Source organism: Drosophila yakuba, chromosome 3R (assembly GCF_016746365.2).
Source record: "Drosophila yakuba strain Tai18E2 chromosome 3R, Prin_Dyak_Tai18E2_2.1, whole genome shotgun sequence".
Lineage (NCBI taxonomy): Eukaryota > Metazoa > Arthropoda > Insecta > Diptera > Drosophilidae > Drosophila > Drosophila yakuba.
The window spans coordinates 28802100-28820858 of NC_052530.2; the positions used below are offsets into that span (position 1 = coordinate 28802100).

At 45.2% G+C, this 18759-nt stretch overlaps 5 protein-coding genes and 5 non-coding genes across 10 annotated transcripts; 2 read left to right on the top strand and 8 right to left on the bottom strand.

Annotated features, from left to right (window-relative positions):
• Positions 1-2130: 2130 nt before the first annotated feature.
• On the bottom strand, positions 2131-3594 carry LOC6538853 (acyl-CoA Delta-9 desaturase). Its single transcript, XM_002099330.3, has 4 exons — positions 3353-3594; positions 3135-3265; positions 2802-3007; positions 2131-2738 (listed from the first exon to the last, which is right to left on the bottom strand). Exons 1-4 carry the CDS (start codon positions 3516-3518, stop codon positions 2237-2239), a joined length of 1005 nt encoding a protein of 334 aa, XP_002099366.1. The 5' UTR covers positions 3519-3594; the 3' UTR covers positions 2131-2236.
• A 113-nt stretch (positions 3595-3707) lies between these two features.
• On the bottom strand, positions 3708-10552 carry LOC6538854 (acyl-CoA Delta-12 desaturase). Its single transcript, XM_002099331.4, has 6 exons — positions 10362-10552; positions 5764-6170; positions 4908-5038; positions 4458-4849; positions 4226-4401; positions 3708-4169 (listed from the first exon to the last, which is right to left on the bottom strand). Exons 2-6 carry the CDS (start codon positions 6167-6169, stop codon positions 4006-4008), a joined length of 1269 nt encoding a protein of 422 aa, XP_002099367.1. The 5' UTR covers position 6170; positions 10362-10552; the 3' UTR covers positions 3708-4005.
• A 3556-nt stretch (positions 10553-14108) lies between these two features.
• LOC6538855 (40S ribosomal protein S7-like) lies at positions 14109-16600 on the bottom strand. Its single transcript, XM_002099332.4, has 4 exons — positions 16505-16600; positions 16073-16240; positions 15668-16000; positions 14109-14301 (listed from the first exon to the last, which is right to left on the bottom strand). The coding sequence occupies exons 2-4, from the start codon at positions 16238-16240 to the stop codon at positions 14218-14220; spliced, it is 585 nt and encodes a 194-aa protein (XP_002099368.1). The 5' UTR covers positions 16505-16600; the 3' UTR covers positions 14109-14217.
• On the bottom strand, positions 14555-14690 carry LOC6538857. The gene has a single exon (XR_005561867.1). It is a non-coding gene; the product is annotated as a small nucleolar RNA psi18S-1377 (small nucleolar RNA).
• LOC6538858 lies at positions 14730-14869 on the bottom strand. The gene has a single exon (XR_005561870.1). It is a non-coding gene; the product is annotated as a small nucleolar RNA psi18S-1377 (small nucleolar RNA).
• On the bottom strand, positions 14901-15038 carry LOC6538859. Its single transcript, XR_005561869.1, has one exon. It is a non-coding gene; the product is annotated as a small nucleolar RNA psi18S-1377 (small nucleolar RNA).
• Positions 15073-15210, bottom strand: LOC6538860. The gene has a single exon (XR_005561866.1). It is a non-coding gene; the product is annotated as a small nucleolar RNA psi18S-1377 (small nucleolar RNA).
• LOC6538861 lies at positions 15316-15454 on the bottom strand. Its single transcript, XR_005561865.1, has one exon. It is a non-coding gene; the product is annotated as a small nucleolar RNA psi18S-1377 (small nucleolar RNA).
• Positions 16601-17446: 846 nt separating the features above from the next.
• On the top strand, positions 17447-17857 carry LOC6538863 (andropin). The gene is made up of 2 exons (XM_002099333.3): positions 17447-17596; positions 17659-17857. The coding sequence occupies exons 1-2, from the start codon at positions 17501-17503 to the stop codon at positions 17734-17736; spliced, it is 174 nt and encodes a 57-aa protein (XP_002099369.1). The 5' UTR covers positions 17447-17500; the 3' UTR covers positions 17737-17857.
• Positions 17858-18107: 250 nt separating this feature from the next.
• LOC6538864 (cecropin-A2) lies at positions 18108-18655 on the top strand. Its single transcript, XM_002099334.4, has 2 exons — positions 18108-18421; positions 18482-18655. Exons 1-2 carry the CDS (start codon positions 18323-18325, stop codon positions 18572-18574), a joined length of 192 nt encoding a protein of 63 aa, XP_002099370.1. The 5' UTR covers positions 18108-18322; the 3' UTR covers positions 18575-18655.
• Positions 18656-18759: the final 104 nt, after the last annotated feature.

Below are 18759 nucleotides of genomic sequence, written 5' to 3' on the forward strand. Positions count from 1 at the left end.
TCTGAATCTGCGAACGGTCGTTTGCGGTGTCACGCGACCTAACCCTTTGATCTTTGGCTCTCGACCCACTGTGGATGGTATGGAATGGGATGGCGTATCTGCAAGATACTCATGCTGCTGCTGCTGATGAGGTGCTGATGTTGTAAGGCCCCGGCCATTAGCCAATTATGCAAAGACGCAGAGGGACAGAGAAAAACACTTGGAAATCGTTCGCGGATGGTGGCGAATGGTGTGTTGCCTTTGCTTTGTTTATAAACAAACAGAAATTATTGGAAACCACTTTGATATATTGCGCAGCTTCTCTTTTCGCACTGTCAGCGCTTTATATGAGGGTTCTGGCCAAAAAGAAATATGAATAAAGTTCCCCTTCAACAAAGCCAGCTCTCTATTGTTCGCGTACCCAGCCATAAATATCAGGTACATACGAGTATGTACATATGTATGTGCCTTTTGACTAATCGCTTCCCGTTCCACTGTTCTTGGCTCAAAAGACGGCCATTCATGCGCGAGATATTTCAATTTGCCAGCGATTAGGCCGTGAATGGTGAGCCCCCAGCATCCAAGCAACACCTGCCCAATTCGACACTAGATAGGTAGATTTTGGGGGCCTATTGGGTAGCCTTTAGTAGTGGAGTTGCATAAGCCACTAGTCAACAGCGATTTTGCGTACTCCACGTATTTGTGCAACCTTCAACTGTCGCTCAGTCAGTCAGTCGGCTTATGGAAAACAAATTAACACTAAACAAAGCGCAGAACGCGACGCGACTGCAATTTGCCACAGAGCGGAGCGGATCTCAGATCTCAAATCTCAAATCTGCCACAGCGCAAACAGCTAAAAGCGAATAGGGATACACCGCGAAATATCTCACAGATACTTTTGAGTTTACAGGGAAACAAAGTGAGGTTCACTCGCTTACCAGCGTGAAAAAATAAAACGATCATATCAATTCTCCAGTAAAACTCAAAGGATTAATTAAAATAATTCGTATTTCTATACAAGCCAATATCTTTTGATTTTAGTTTTATAGGCAGAACATTGCGTTTACCTAGTAATTTTCCCTACACCTCACGTGTGCTTGTAATTTTAAGCACTTGTTGGTCATAAAATGTTTCGAGTGTGCCAGCTTTTAGCAGGCAAATTCATTAGTAATCACTTCAGCGCAGAGTCATTAGGAATTGGTACAAGTGGCCGACTGAAATGTGAGTCAGTGGAGTTGCGTTGAGTGTGGAATGCTCACACCCAGCTGAATTATGGATTATGATCACTGGCAAATATAGGCATTAGAATGTGTGCATTAGAATGGCATCGATCGATGGGCTGCCAGTCAGGCGCATAGTTTGCCTAAACCAAGTTTGATGAGCAAACATCGGAGGAGAAAGAGGATGATGGGTTGGGAAAAGGCTTCTGGGCAGACACTGAGTGCGGAGTCAATATTGACGGATCAATCAGCGACACAGCCACTGAACACACATTGCGTATGGCTAATAAAATCATTAGGCACAACCCATAAACCCGGCTCAAAAGCACCTGATGCCGAAAACTATATGGATAACTATATATGTACATATATGCAGATATGTATTCGATCATGGGAAAGCAAACGAACCCATTGCCAAATGATTTGCCATCTGAAGCCAGGCGAAAGCCAAATAGGAAGGGTCCAAATCGGACTTGAAATGAAGTCGGAATAGTGCACAAAAAGAAAATAGTTTAACTCTTGAAATAAGTAATCAAGGTGGTTACACTCATACTATCCATTCCCGCAGAAGTTTTTCTATATGAAAGTTGAAGTTATTTTCCACTCATATCATTCATAGCCATGAACCAAATATAGTTAGCCCCCACATAGCCCACTTTTAAGTTATCTAAAGTGTTATTTAAACGCCTACCTAACTTTGAAATTCGTATTAAGCGATATTATTTTCTCTTTGTGTGAGTGGGAATGCATAATTAGGGCAACCTGTGATTTGTAAGCTAGATTGTTTACCCTGGGCTTCCATCCCACCTCCACCTCCATCTCCAGCTCCATCGCCATTTCCAGTTCCATTCAAGCCCACGAAAATGCCACGGAGTTCGAACTGCACCTCTGTTTACTATGTTTTTATGCTGACCAATAATTAGGCTCACAGTTTACTCTGCCGCCCTTTCCGCGGCGGTTAATTTATTTTTACGACTGACGCGACCATTTGTCGCATCATTTTAGTGGGCCGATGATGCAATGGGCGGCACATAACTTTACATGAACTTCTCCCGGTTGAGGAAATGATTGGCGGGCAGGGCGTTTTCCTCCAACTCCACCTGTTCCTCGATGCACTCGACAATCGGACGACCCGTCTCCACCGCCTTGGTCAGTCCCAGGCGCACAGCCACGGATCCAATGGTCTTCAGATCCTTGGCCCAATCGAGCGCGGCAAACACACGGATCATGGAGGAACCAATTCCGGAGGCATAGTTTCCATACTCCCCACTCTGGTAATCCCGGGGTAGCAGATAGTGGTACTGCGGCCAGTAGCTCTTGGTGATCAGAAAGATACTGTTGGAATCGGTGGGCTTGAAGCCCTTGTGAATGCTCCAAATGAAGTGGGATGAGTGCACCAGGTTTCCCAGGTTGATGACAATCAGACTGCGCAGCCAGAAGCCCACAAACATGGAGGTGGCCAGGGAGTCGCCAAAGTACTGGAACGGAGTGTTCACCGAGAGCAGTACGTTCAGGAAGATGTACAGCAGGACATAGAATCTGCAAAAGTATATAGTATATCCTATAAGATAGTTTAATAGCTCAGATTAGGTGAATTCCCACCTCTTCTGAAACATGACCACAGGATCACTTTCCAGGTCCGACATGTCCACATCCTTGAGCAGTTCCTCCTGCTGCGGCGAGTACTTCAGCAGGCCACCGCGCACCTGGGCGTACATAAAGCTGTGCTTACTGTAGTAGGGATCCTCGTCCTGCTGGAATTTGGCATGGTGGAGGCGATGGGCCTGAACCACGCTGTAGATGGAGCCCTGAATCGGAAAAAAACAAATGAACTATGAACTTAACCAAACAGGTTCGTGTCTCAGGTAAAACCAAACGAGCTAAAGCTTTCGCCAGAGGCGTAGTGCGTAAAAGCTCTGGGGGGGATTGGCTCACCTGACCGGCGGTCGTCTGGCAGAACATGAGGAACACCTTCAGGGGCTTGAAGGCGGTGAAGGTCCTGTGCGCCCAAAGACGATGCACGCCCACCGTGACGCCCAAGGTGCCAAGCAGAGTGAGCATGGCAGCTGAGTTGCAGATAGATGATATTTGGGGTTAAGAAGCCAACCACTTGGTATGCGGCACGTGGAGCTGTTTAGCCCCCCCGAACTCACTGAATAAAATCGTGGCCCACGAAGCGCTGGTGAGCAGCACGTAAATCCCGTAGACGCCGAGGATATTTAAGTGGATATAGAAGAGAACCAGCGGCCAGATGGCATCGCGTTTCTTGTGTATGGAGTCACCACTATGATCCCGCTCCTTCACTTTAGTTGTTTCCATTGTGGGTTTGCCAAGTTCCTTTTCCTAAACCGTATCCCAATTGGTTCCGCCTTTCGCGGCGTTCCTGACTTTACTGAAAGCCCGCCATAATTACGGAAACCAATCGAGCGAGGTGCACTGGATTATTCATAGACCCATTGCCTATGCATAAGCCTCAGGTATTCCAAGGGTGTTCAGAGTCGAGTGGTGTTATAATACAAAACATAGTTTATTGACCCGCAGGTAAGTAACGAAAGCAACGATGGGAGATTAGCGTGCCTATGCGGCGATCCCAGAGATCCGAGTGATCCTGGCTGGCATGGGATGGGTATTGGGTGTCGGGTGTCGGGTGATGGGTGATGGGTGATGGGTCATAGCCTAGTTTAGAAGACCGGAGTCACATATGAAGACTCCGGTCCTCGATAAAAAACAGAGCATAAGGCATGGCTTGGTGCTACAACTTAATACTACGAAAACCACAGGCTGAAAACATAATACACGGCCTAGCTCAGTTCTGCATCTTGGCCAGCTCCACGATATCCTCGCGAGGAATGTCCTTGTCCCCGAAGCCCCACACCGAATCCTTGTGCGCATGGTCATCGTCCAGGAAGCGAGTGCCATCGCCGCACTTCTTGGCTCTCCTCAAGACCATGTCAGGGGATACCGATTTACCTGCAAGGCGGGTAAATTAGTATAGATGCATTGGAATGGCAGAGGATTCAACTCACGTCCTTTGGCCAGGCCCAGCCAGGCGCAGAAGTCGATGAAGCCGGTGGTGATGTTGAGGCTGTAGTTGCCGAACTCGCCCGTCTTGTAGTCCCAGGGGAAGACGTGGTGGTAGTTGTGCCAGCCCTCTCCCATGGCCAGCAGGGAGACGATGGGCGCCTCGGTGGACATGAGGTTCCTGGAGTGAAATTAGGGTTAATGTTTGCCGACCGGAGGTACAGTGATCTGTCTTACTTGTCGTACGGCTTGTTGCCGTACATGTGCGCCACGCTGTTCACGAAGAAGGCGACATTGAGGGTCCAGGTGAAGCGCATGTTGAAGTTGATCCAGAAGGACATCCAGAGGTTCTCGTTCCAGAAGTACCAGGGCACAGCCACCGGCAGAACGATAGAGCAGAGCGCAAAGAGCGGTATGTAATACTTGCGCTGGAACATGCAGACGGCATCCGCCTCCAGGTCGGACATGTCGATGACCTTCCGCTTGGCCACCACCTTGGGATGCGGCGTCAGGAACAGCCAGCCCACGTGGGCGAAGAAGAAACCACGCTTCGCATTGTGAGGATCGGCGTCCGTCTCCGAGAACTTGTGATGTATCCTGTGATCCAGAGCCCACGTGTAGGCATCTCGCTGCAAGTCAAGCAATCAGTTACATTCTACCCAGATGGACAATGAGGTTAGCACTCACCTGACCGGCGATCGAGAAGGCAAAGGCCAGCAGAATCCTCAGGGGCAGCGAGGCGGTGTAGGACTTGTGGGACCAGAGGCGATGGGCTCCCGCCGTGATGCCGATGCCGGAGACCCAGACGGTGACCACCACTGAAAAGGGGGGACGAACAAACGGATGTCATTGTCTAAACAAACAAATAAAACACACACACACAGCGAGTTGTTTGATGACGCTTCTCTTGACTCGCTTGATTTGCTCGACGGATGACAAAACGCCCGGCTCTAAATATATCTACGAATTCGGGTTGGCCTATTTGGTCGTTGCTCGGAAATCTTTGCCGCTCCTCCTAACGTTCGATCACCAGCCGAATATACGAATATATATCGGGCAATTGAGGCGTTCGTTAACTTCAATTGCCAGCGGTCAAAGTTCACGGGGCTGCCTTGCATACAGATACAACACGATGGTTGTTTACCTCTTGCATAACATTAACTCATTCAAATCTGACTGCCATGCGTCATTTTGGACAAAAACATTGAACAGCAACATTGTTGTGATCTTTAATTTATATACACTAGAACTTGTAACATTTAATTACATTTAAGCTACAATGATTCCCATGCATCTGCATTAGAACTTAATAAACCCATCTGCCCAGGGGATTGGTAATACAGACAACCAATTTAAACTGGCCCAGTTAACAGCGCGACTGGCGTTTGGTTACAAAATACCTAATAGCCGACCATCGAAACGCTGTTTGCATGTTGGCAGATGCAATTACGCAGATTGGCGACCAGGTCGCCGGGGCGTTAGCTTATTAGCTGATTAGCTGCCCAGATGTTAATTACACGGGGACACCACAGTGGACACTCACCCCAGAGGAATGTGTAGAAGTTCGCGTAGAAGAGCTGGTACAGTCCGTACAGGGCACCGACGTGCAGGAAGGTCTGGGCTCCCAGATCGGGCCATCTGATCTGCGGATGGTACTCCTCCTCCTCCAGCTCCTCCTGCTGCTCCGACGTCTTCAGCTTCTGGTCCTGTTGCTGCAACAGCTGCTGCTCCTTGTAGACCGCGTTCTCCTCCTTGTACCCCAGATTGTCCTCATCCGTGACCGGGGTGTGTGATGTAGCGTCTGTGGCATGGCCTCTGTGCTTCAGCTCTCCTCCATTCGGGACAGTGGTGGTGCTGCGGTTGCCGTTCCTGTCCAGACTGCAGGAGCCGTTGCAGTGGCCCACGGAGGGCGCCTGTTTCTGGCCGGGAATCGGGGATGAAAGGCACATGCTGCAGTAGGAGAAGGTAGAGTGGGTTTAGCATATTGTTTTGGAATAATTTCAATACGTTACTCATACGCAGTGTTGCCAGCTAGAAAGCTATAACCATTTATATTCCAGAATAATACTTCATATTCTAATGATTTTATTTAAAATAAGCTTAGATATGAGTAATACCCAAGCAAACAGCCAAAGGCTAATAAACCTTTCGTACTGTAAACATCTTCTGTTGACCGCTAAACTAGTTTTTTTTCGCTGTGCTATCAAAGCAAATCTACGGAGACTCGCTAATTGAAGTTTAGGATGGCTATAAGCGCTATAAGCACTATTAGCAGGCCATTCTGCGAGTTTCGACTGTAATTGGTGTGAAATCTGTTGCCAGCCTCACGTGCCACGCCCCGCCCACCCAATCCGCCCCCCTTGGAGTCGAAGGGTTTGCTCTGGATATTAACAGCATTCCGTTTATTCAGTTTTATTTGTGGAATAAACGCCGGCACTCAGGGCCAGCGTTATCGCAGCTTATCGCCGGTTGAGTTCCATGTTGCAATCGCCGATCTGCAAGTGGCCACTATCTGGTCGATGGCAAATGGAACTACACAACATCATTATGGCCATCTAGTCACAACAAGAGTGACTCACACGCAGGTGCCAAACAGGTGGATCTTCGCACACGCAGGTGGGCCACAATTCGAACTAATTTCATGTAGTATGGTGTGACACTGTCTGCAATCAGTGGATGATTCCGCTTCGTCATGCAACTTCCCAAATGGCGGGGATTTCGGCGATTCCTAATCTCATGAGCCCAATTGCTTCATAGTTTCCTTATCTAACCTCCTCTTTCTACCAATAAAAATATGAACTGGCTCTATAATGGTTAGGTTTCTTACCTAGAGATACCGACTACCATAAGTTAATTATCCAGAATTATTATCATTTAAGAAATCACAAACATAAAATGCATTATATTTACACTTCGCTATTTTATGTTTGAAGTTATCACATTTATATCGAAGCCAATAAACAGACGGACTGAACTTTTATTGTTATATGGAACAGTAAAACCAAATCACTAATGTACCAAAGTTAAATAAATATCTGCGGAAAGTGGGAAAATCGTGAATAGATTTTTAAACACATCTAAATAGCCGGGGGCAGCTGGGCAAACAAACGTATGATCTTCTTGGAATGTAAAACGAAGGCAATATACCCCTGAATTCGAAAAGTATAAACATTTCACATTTTAAACTAATTTTGGTTTCGCACACACTGTTTAAAAATACTTTGTTTTGAAGGGAACTCAGCATTTATAAGTTAATAATGTTTTTTTTTCTCTCTCTTTTTCTATTTGACATAAGCTAAGTTGTTTCAATTGGCTACCAGTGTTGAAAATATTCCACTCTTTCCGATGCAATAAATTCAGCATTTTCGCCACTTGCGAAACAGCCCAGAATTGCAATCATAAATTGCCGAGAATTGATTTCACCGTGTCGCACTCCCACCCAAAAGCCATATACCTTTGGACTCTACGAACACTGGGTATAGTCGAATAGGCGAATAGTCGAATAGTCGACGCCCCCGCAGAACATTTCCTATGGTCTTCGGTCGCAAGGGGGAATGGTCGATCTGTTTCTCGTGCGTGCGATGGCTTATTGCCTTGCTGATAAGCATTGCACACCTGGCACACCTGGCCCATATTTTTCCCACTGGACTGCCACCCCCCTGCAGTACCCCTCCCCCCCACACACACGCGATTCATTCAAAATTTTCGGGCTAAGAGCGCTGATAAGACGCCTATCGACCATTGCAAATACTCCCTTGCGATAGCCGACTGCGTGATTCACTTCCAGTCTGACCGCTCCAGGTGCTCGGAGTGGCATGAGTAATGGGGGTGCCGTGGAATCGCTCCCCTTACGCAATTCCTTGGGGCGATAAGATTGGGGGAGTCTGATCAATTTACATATTGATAATAAACCGAACGGGTTCGGCACAGTGGGGCTGCCAAACGGCAAACGTCAAACGCGAAAACACTCCCCAGCTTTTTCAATTAGAAAATGTAGCCACGAATGCTAATTTCGAAGAGGGCATGTGGAATGTGAGCAGAACCTTCTGACGAGCGCTGTCACAAGAATTGATCAACATTTTCATTGGTCTCGAGCACGCGACTTTCGCATGAATAAATTAGGTTTCGTATAAAACCACTTCACTCTCGTTTGGTTAATTTTCAACGCGCCAACTTGGCAACGCACTGCAGTCGCGCATAAGAAAAAAAAAACAATCTAATTCGGCCCAATAATAAATAATAATAAACATACTTGTAGTCCGCCCCTTCATTTGGCCACTATTTTATTGGCATTGGCATTTGCCGCAAAATGCTCTGGAGTGTTTTCATTTCGCTGCCCGCGATAAAGCTGTCCGTCCGTCCATCGATTCCATCGAGAGGTACTACGGTTCCCAGTTTGCGGTATCCGATTCCCGTACTCCTCTCCGATTTCTAGACACCCCCAGACATGGCTAATTGCCTGATGGCTCGCACGTCGTCGTATCACCAACTATTTTCCCATATCGTCACTCAGCCAGCAAGCGATTTCAATACCGGAATGCCGAATTTTATTGGAAATTTTCCATGCTCCCAAAAAAAAACAGGGAACAGGGAGCAGGGGACTTTTTCCCGTACGTATTGCACTGGCAGAGAAAAGCCAACAGCACAGATTTCCCAGCCAAGAGATCAGGTATCGTATCGCCACTTGTTGTTGCCCGGCTGGCACCTTTAATTGGAGCTTTTAATGGTCGCGGGGCAATTGAGGCACTCGCTATCTAAAGATAATTCAGACCAGATCGCTGGCAAACTATGCTTACACTGAGCAAAAGTGCCCTAGCTAATTAAAGACGGCATTCTTTCGTTAATTTGTATAGCAACAAAGTGCTACATATTCATGGCAAAACTATTGAGTCTCCCACGGCAAATAACATAAAATGTAGCGAAATATGATGTGAAAAATCATTAAAATCAATTTTCAAATAATCTAATTTAGCACTTGAAAAAGCCCCTAGAGTATTGGAACTGTTTGTTCCTGGAAAGGGTTGGCGATAGGGGTTTCCAAGGAATTAGCAAGTCGAGTGTTGCTTATGGGAACCACTTTTGTGAGTTTAGTGATATAGATATTATCCCTATATCAATAAGCCTACTCTGAGTGCAACACATCTGTGAAAGATGATAATATTTGTTTCGTTTGGCACTCTCGCTTTTTGATATAGTGATTGTCACAGAGTCTGGCGTCTCAGCGACTCAGACTAAACAATAAACAAGAATTTCGAAAGGAAAGTAGTTACAACTAGCCAGCAAAAGTAACACGAAAGTTGTATATACATTTCCAACAAACTTTTCAGAAGCATTGGGACTTCGAATTGCGTTAACTGGAAACTCCTTAAATTGGTAGGTGCTTAGTTAAATTGTTCAATGAAATTAAGTGTAGCTCATGAGCGATTTCTTTCTTTAATGCCCGATTTCGGGGGGGGGGGGGGGGGGGGGGGGGGGGGGGAAGGGGTTACTAGACCCCCCTTCCTGAGAGTTCTAACCCAAGTTAGTCAGTCCGGCTGGTCGGTTTATTGATGTGGGTCAACGCGTGTCGCGGCAATCAAATCGTGAGGGATAATAATGTGTATACAGTCTAGAGCTAACACCTGGGGGAGGTTCTTTCGGAGGTTTTTCACTGGATGGAGTGGCACTTTCCGGCGGGTGGTGGTGGGGTGTGCATGTTACTCGCTCTGTTGACTCCCACCGAACTCCCCATTCACTCCCCCTAATCGACGCTGGTAATGACAGAAATGAGCAAACAATTGGGTTACAATTTGCATGTGAGCTGTGTGTTTGAGGGAAGGCAAGGGTGCGGGTGGTCAAATTGGGATTGGAATTGGTACTGGGATTGGGAATACTATCCAAATACCACGCCAAGTGGGCGGGTACCGATAAATGGAGCTTCCCTGTTGCAGCTTATGCTCCATAAAGTTAAAGGCGCATAAAAAACAACCATATAATCGCCGGTTATTCGTTTTCTGTTTAAAGAGGCATTTGGGGGAATGGGTAGAACTATTCAAATAACACTATTATGCTATATTGTCGATCTGTCAGAGAGTTCTTAACAAAAACCATATGGTACACCGCGATTATACAGTCTGTGATCACTTTGCTTTTGGAACCTACTTTTCGTGTGGTTCGGGATTCTGGGCAACTGAGTCCGCGGCGATAACTTTGGTGGTACGGATCCTGGGGGTTTCTCGGGATACGGATTCGCCGGGATTCGGATTCTTCGCGCTCCACACTCTCTACTCTTCTCTCGTCTCGCTTCGTTTCGCTTTCTCCGCTGTTGTCGACCAGGCGAACGAACTCAAGTGACTAACGACGCCCTCTGAAAACGGTCGACATTTTACATCCAAAAGAGCGCGCGCTGCCGGCGTCGACGTCGACTGCGCTGCCATAGAACTATCGGCGACAGCGACGCCGACTGCGGTAAAGAGCATTCAATTTGTAGTTTATTTGTTGTCGCTTCGCTGCGTCTCCACAGTTATTATCTACCATTCCGCCTTGCCCTGTTCGCCCATCCACCACCCGCCCCCCTCGCGGTCCACCCGCTCTGTTTGCATTCTCTGTTGTGCTCACACATTCCGTAAACATTACACAAACAACTCGCGGTTCAAAGTCAATGCTGCCGCTTCGGAACATGACCAACTTTCAGGAAAACCATGGGCTATAGCCGAACGATGAATACCCTATGTTGTCAATTCACTTGTACTTTTGTTTGCTGACACGAAACAGCAACTTGTGCTGTTGATAACCAACTATAACTTTTCGGGGAAGACAATTTTTTCTCTCCTTTTACGAAGCACTCGCAGTTAACATACGTTTTGTAGAGTATTTAACAGTGTGTAGGCGTCAGCGTTGGCAGAGCTGTTGACGCAGACGCCAGCGCCGCGGCAGACGTCGGCAGAGCAGCAACAGTCGCGCGAGCGAAGCCGGCAACGGGTGGTATACTCAACGCGAGTAGCCAAGAGGGAGCCCACAACACGTATACGAGTAGTGGGCCGTGAGTGGCGCATTTCGTCATCGCGTGAGATCCCAGAGCCGTAAATATCGGCCAAGTTCCCAGTTCCCAGTAGCTGGTACCCACTTTTCCCTTTTCCTTTCCCACTGGCCCACTTTCCCAGAGAGCGGCAGCGGGAGCGGGAACGGGAGAGGAGAACCTATTCCTCTCAATCTGTTTGTTGCCAATGGCATCATTATCGGCGTGTCGCTTTTATCTGTTTTTCTGTTTTTTCGTTTTTAATACTGCCTACCATATTTTCATGTTCTGCCTGGAGATAATGCTATTGTAAGAGAGGCGAGGGGACACGCTTTTTAAAGAGTTCTTTTGTGCTGGTAGAAGACTTTTTTCGAAGCCGATTTTTAAAAACCGGAAAGCCACACTTCGCTTATCGCAGCAGTTGAACATTTCTGTCTAAAACTAAACGCTGCGATAAGCCTAAAAAATTTTGTTTTATTTAAAAAAAAAACTTTGCACTCAAATGAAATCCAGTAATATAACTTATAGCTAGCTTTCGTAAAACATCATCTTCGGTGGGTGGCATGATGTAATGCTAGATCTGGATAAATATAGAAAACGCAGCGAGGCACAAAATTCTAGGCATACTTGTGCGATCACAAGCGTGCTGCCTGTGAGAGAGCTCTCCAGTGGAAATAGTAACTATGTAGCTCCAAGTTTATCGGCGGCTTATCAGTAGACGTCTACCATGCCATGGCAGTCATCGTGGAACGACATTTTCAACCATCTGGCGAAGTGTGGTGCTGATTGCTTGGGGCGAAGCATAGTGGATTCCCCCCTTCGATTCTGCCCACCTTATAAAGAAGCTAACTTATAGCCGATGAAGCGATAAGCTGATATAGTCTTCACCACAGCAGCGGACTTATCTGCCACACTGAAATTGGTTTATAAATATCACCTAACAATTAAAAAATATTTTATCAGTCCTTCCATCAACTTGCACTAACTTTCGGGCTTCATATGGCTTCGTGGTACATAATCTTGAGTCAACTGTTTACTGATACAGAAAATTTAGTTAGTCAGAGTTTAGTTCATTTAGTTTAAGTGCATATTCATAAAAATTCAAAAAATAATCATAAAATGATTAATCTTTTAATCTATTACACAACAAATGTGGAACTTTGATAACAATATGCTAATTTATTATTTTGGCAAAGAAATGCTTAAATGACTAATGGGTCAATCTTTGCAAATTGTAAACCATAATAATGGATCATTAAGCCGAATGTCGATTGGACACCCGCTGATTATATAGCCGCTATATATAAACGCTCGTTCATGGCAGATTGTGATTCTCAAACAAGCGTTTGCAGACGAAGCTCATGAACTTGGCACTGCGGCGTGACTCAGAAATCCGTCGCCATCGCCTGGAGATGACATAATATTTTGTGATATAGGACAGCCGCCGCCGCCGAGTCCTGAATGGGGTTGGGAATTCCCAATTCCAGCGGCAGGATGTGAACTGCGACATGTCCATTAAAATCTACATACAAAGTGCCCATCAGTCCATTCGCAAGTGTGCGGGCAGCGTTTTAATTAGGGCGTGGAATGGAGTTGCCCAAGACGGCGGAATGGCGCATTATCGCCCCAAGGACGAACACACCACCCATCCCATCTGGCGCACAACACCCCTAATGATAACCGCTCGTCTAGAACGGCGCACAATTAGGCACCATCAATAATAGATGACCTGGCGGGTTCATTTAGATAGAATCGCCGATAGCCGACTAGCCAACACCCCGCCTTCCAAGGATCCCACCAACTTGTCATCGCACCTCCTGTGCCTCCTGTCTCGCCCAAGGGTCACGCCCCCTTGTAGCACCACCACCACCCACCGGGAATTCCCCAGACAAGAGCAACGAATTGGTCTGAAATCGAAAGTTCAACTCGAGCCCTTGTTGTGTCCAAAACCACATAGACTTGCTGCTCCCGAACTTAAAGCCAGTCGTGTTCCCTTGCATGTCCATGTCCTGTCAGTCCTGTGGCTTTAAGTCACTGTCATACGCAAGCGATTTGTGGTTTCCATTGTTTGCCCGCAGCTCGTGTAACATGTCGGAATTGTTGAATTGCGTGATTTCGCGGTGGCTTCTAATTGAATTTCAAGACTGCAATCAATCGACTTGGACAGCTTAAACGAGTCAGGAATGCACTAATGCCGCAATGAAACCAAGCGATTCTTGCAACAGAATCGATTAATTGGCTGATCAAATCAATGGCTACTAATGTGCATAAAATGCCAGCGCTTTATGAAGGTTATGAAATCGAAATAAAATATTATTATCATGATTAATTACACAAACAAAGGATAATCAAGGTCTTTTCTTTAGAAGAGTTCATTTAGCAAGCTCTAACTTCACTATAATGAACATGTAGTTCATTCAAATATGGCGCTTTAAAAGCTTTTCATGGGGTGTTCCATGTTTGAAAGCTTTCCTTTCCCAAAATGAATCAGTGTGATCCCACACACCCTCTTCCATGTTGCTGCCACCCCCAATCACACGTGATTATTCAAAAGACATAATTACACGGCACGCAAATGAGAGGCGCCAAGTGGAAAGTGTAGCCACAAGATGAACCCCTTTCGCCACACGTGCGAGTCCCTCAGCGAAAAGCAACAATTTTAATCTATTTAGAAGAACATACGTCAACTTTTTAATTAAGCAGTTGAGCAGGCATCCAATGACTGACACAGTCTTCCATGTAATAACCCCTTTTATGGCTGCCCTTAACCAAAACATGTAACATGTGCTCCTTGAAAGGATTACAAATCGTAACACATGTAGAGACCCACAGGGAATATGGCGCTTGGCGCTGATTAATTACAAGAATTAATTACAGAATTGGAAGTTAGCTTAGTTTTAGATTGTTTAATGTTTATTCACGTTCTCTAGCTCATGTAAAAAACTCATATTCCCAGATGAACCGGCGAACCAGTGCTACACTCTCGAACGAGAACCCGCTCTAGACATTCAGGTAGTTGTCGGGGAATTCGAAGGTAACATCGCGACCAGTCAGCTTCTTGTAGACCGAGGTGAAGGTGTCGACCTGCAGGGAGAAAAACAACACATATTAGTGGGCATGATCACAGGGATTTACTTATTTATTACAGTGTACAGCACCGCAACCTCCCCTGCAGCAGAAATTACTGCAGCGAAGATATCGTGCGGTTAGCTGGATTAATCTTCCGCTTGAAATAGGAAGTCCCGAAGCACCAGGCAACTAAACGGCGCTCGAGAGGCAAATAGGCGGTACTCAAAGTGCATCGTGTGTGTTTTCAAACTTATAACTAGATTATTATCTATGTTGCAATCCTTAAGTAATGATGCTGTCCTGGTAAAGTAGACCCACCATTGTGGAGTGATTCGTTGCATTACTTTGCGTTCTGTTTGACGATCGCTGGACTTTAAGACGTCCAGAAAATAACACAAGAACGGTAATAGAAACCAAAGTATTCAAAGCCTATGTAAAGATACAAATGTGGCGCATAGGTTAGTAATGCAGTAGCCGTGGCAAGTCGGCTCAACATTGTGGAGTGATTCAACGCCCATTTATTTACGTTCTGTTTGACAACCGCTGAGCTGAGGTAATCGCTTAGCGCATAACACAAGAACGGTGTGTACAATTAAGAGTTCTTGCAGTTTTTTAACTGTAGCAAGCCTTTAGTAATGATGCAGTCCTGGTTGAAGTAGACCCACCATTGTGGAGTGATTCGTTGCGTCAGTATGCGTTCTGTTTGACGCTCACTAGACCATGAAAACATCCAGCGAATAACACAAGAACGGTAGTAAAAACCGAGGTATTGAAAAGGTTCTAAGAAAGTGTGGCGAGCCGGAAAGTAATGCAGTAGCCGTGGTAGTTGGGCTCAACATTGTGGAGTGAAAAGCTGCATTTCTTTACGTTCTGTTTGACAATCACTGGTTTTGGAAGGACAATCAGCGAAAAACACAAAAACGATAAACAGTTCTATGTACAGATAACCATATAAAATCAATCTAAAATTATATATCTAGGATAACACTTTTCTAGTGCTTGGTTTCAAGTATTGATTTGAGTATGTGGTAATGTGGCGAGCCGGAAAGTAATGCAGTAGCCGAGGTAAGTGGGCTCAACATTGTGGAGTGAAAAGCTGCCATTAATTTGCGTTCTGTTTGACAATCCCTGGTTTTGGTAGGACAACCAGCGAAAAACACAAGAACGGTGTATCAGACCAAGTGTGGCCAATATTTGGAGATGCAGGACCGCATTGGCTTCTAATGCCTGCAATAACGAGTAATTGGCCCTGGATGCTCTGCGTCCCCTGGCGAAGATTGGGCTCCATGACAAATGAAGCCCAAATATCGAGGGTACGCGCTGCTAAACACACGATGCACTCTGCTTATTGAGTGGAATAGATGTTGGATTCTATGCTTACTTTGTGTTCAATGGTGGTCTGCTGGTTCTTGTCCAGGTGCACCTTGACCAGCTGGGAGCCGTCCAGCTTGACGCGGATGCGCTTGCCCACGATCTCGGCGGGGAAGACGAGATCCTCGAGGATGGCGTCGTACACAGCGGTCAGAGTCCTGGAGCGTGGACGCTTCTGCTTGAGAGGATTGCGGGCCTTGCGCGTGGGCTTGGGCAGAATCTTGCGCTCCCCAATCACGACGACATGCTTGCCCGAGAACTTCTTCTCCAGCTCGCGGACCAGGATGATCTGGATCTTCTGGAACACCTTCTGCTGTGGAATGGGCACGTAGATGATGACGGCCTGCGTGCAGAGAAGTGGGTTATGGCATTACTACTGGCAGGCACTACATTTAATGCTGACTGACTGGTTTACCTTCTTGCTGCCGAACTCGATCTCGCGGGCACGGGTGATGTGCAGATCGCGCAGGTAGGGCTTCAGGTCGCTGTTGGCCTCGAGTTCCACCAGCGCCTGGGCAATGGACTTCTCGAAGTCATCGGGATCCGAGCCGCCGGGCTTGATAATCTTGGAGCCGATAGCCATCTGCAATGTTTCATCACCGGTATTTTAGGTTTTCGGTCTCAATTACACACACCATTTTGGAATTGGCGAAGTCGCGTCCCCACAACGCAATGCAATCACAAATCGCCGGCAATCGGCGTTACTACGCCAGCATTTCACTGGATTCACTCGAAAATCGCAATTGGCCATTGTCGCTGTGGCCGTTTCTCTTATTATTTCGCTGCACTGCGTTGTGGCGAGCGCGCAATTTGCCCATTTTCGGCGGCGGAAGAAAAAAAGTACCACCTTTGTCGACTATTTTGACAGGAAAGGAAGTCGAGCCACGACGTAGAGGTGGAACAAAAAGCGAGTTGTTATCGATGCGACACGCGCGATGGCTGCTCGATACTATCGATACTGGTACAAGTCCAATTATTTCTAATGTGGCCTTCGAAATGCTAAAGGCATCCAATGTAGCAATGTAAAACAACACCCATCCCAGAAATTTGATTTATATTTCTTTGACATGTTTCAGCATTTTTATCTATTGCTTGTAAATATCGATAGTTCCGAGCGAAGATAATATACAAACGAAAATATGAGTTAACATCGATAACATTTTATGCATCTGTGTGTTCACATTTGCGCAAATTGTAATTTAAAACTTACGGGCTATCTTATGTCAAAATGTTTTTGGCTATAAATATATAAAATAGCTGATCTTCTCTTGTCTAAAATAAAAATAGTTTCCAAAATATATATCGATAGGTTTGCTTAAGGTTGTTGGCCATGCTTGTGCGGTGTGTGTCTCCACTATTGTTGCTATTTAAGCCCCACAGAGGGCGCAAGTGATTCCGCAGGTGGCGTTGATAAAAATAATTACAAGCATTCTTGTGAACTTTTAATATTTCAAACTATTTTAACAGCTAAAGTTATGTAACTTAAAAATGATCTTTCTATATTTTAAAATATTTCGTAATTCCTAGTAGCCATTCACCGTGTGCACCTTAACCTTTAACAGCTAAGTTTTTAACTAAAGAAGACTATTGAATGATAAGTTAGTATCTTCTTGTGGTTTTTAGTTTTTCCAAGAAATGTATTCTTTTGAATAAATACGTTAAATGTCTTCAAATGCGGACGCACGTGTTATTTATTTATAAGCATACTGACGTTTAAATGTTTAAGGCCTAATTATTATTGCTAACGTTTTTTCGGCGTGATGATTGCCTATAAAACCACTTGCTTTTCAGTCTAAGTCATCAGTTTCCCTTCTCGTAAATCGGAAAAGCCAGAGATACAGATATGAAATACTTTTCGGTCCTTGTCGTCCTGACCCTCATTTTGGCCATCAGCGTGGGTCAATCGAATGCTATCTTTGTTGATGTCCTTGACAACGTGGTAAGTTTCGCCTGCCAACAATTGTATTTTACGATTAAGCTTAAATGTTCATATTTTTACAGGAAACTGCTCTTCACAACGCTGCTAAAGCGGGCTTTAAATTAATAAAGCCCATAGAAAAACTGATTATGCCGAAATAAACACTAATTTTCAAATCTGGAGAACAACAATTTACTGACGGCAGACATTTAGTTAAATTTGTTGAAATTGGCTGCCAATAAAATATTAAAAATATATTCTGATTCCTACGTGCTCAGTGAACAATTATATTTTATTATCATTTTCTGTCTGTTGAGTTTACAAAACTTAACTTAGTGCCTTTGCAAAAATATTGTGAGTCCCCCAACTTTCGTTCGCCAAAAGAAAGATATTAATCCAAAATGTCAAGATAAAATGGTATCTAATAAATGGTAACTCTGATTTGGATTTGCTCAAACTCCTTTAAAGGATTTCAAAATTAGAAATTTCTATATTTGTTTTATGGTATTAAAATCCCCGATTGCTCCCTAGATGTGCAGACTGATTTGAATCTGATTGACTGACTACCTTTAGTGTACTTTTAACTGAAAAAATCCCCCTGCAGCCTTATCTGTCTTTGTGTTTTCCAAGCTGTCCGTTCGCCTATAAAAGCTCTCGCCTTTTGCATCACAGCCATCAGTCGCTCAGACCTCACAGCAATATCAATATCTTTGCCTTCTCCCAAGAAAAAATCCAGAAAATATCACCATGAACTTCCACAAGATCTTCGTTTTCGTCGCCCTCATTCTGGCCATCGCCATTGGACAATCCGAAGCTGGTTGGCTGAAGAAAATTGGCAAGAAAATTGTAAGTCCTCCAATTGGAAGTTTACTAAGCAGGAAACTAACTGAGATCCTCTTTTCATAGGAACGAGTTGGCCAGCACACTCGGGATGCCACAATCCAGGGTCTGGGAATCGCTCAACAGGCCGCCAATGTTGCAGCCACAGCTCGAGGTTGACCACGAAGATTACTTATAATTATTTATTAAAAAATCTATTTATTATATTGCTCTATGTAAATAAAACATTTAAAACACGGATATATATTTTATTTTATTTAAACTTTATTTATTTAACACTTGGACTAAGGCATAACATACATACATATATACAAATACTTTATTGGCCGATACAAAAATGCATT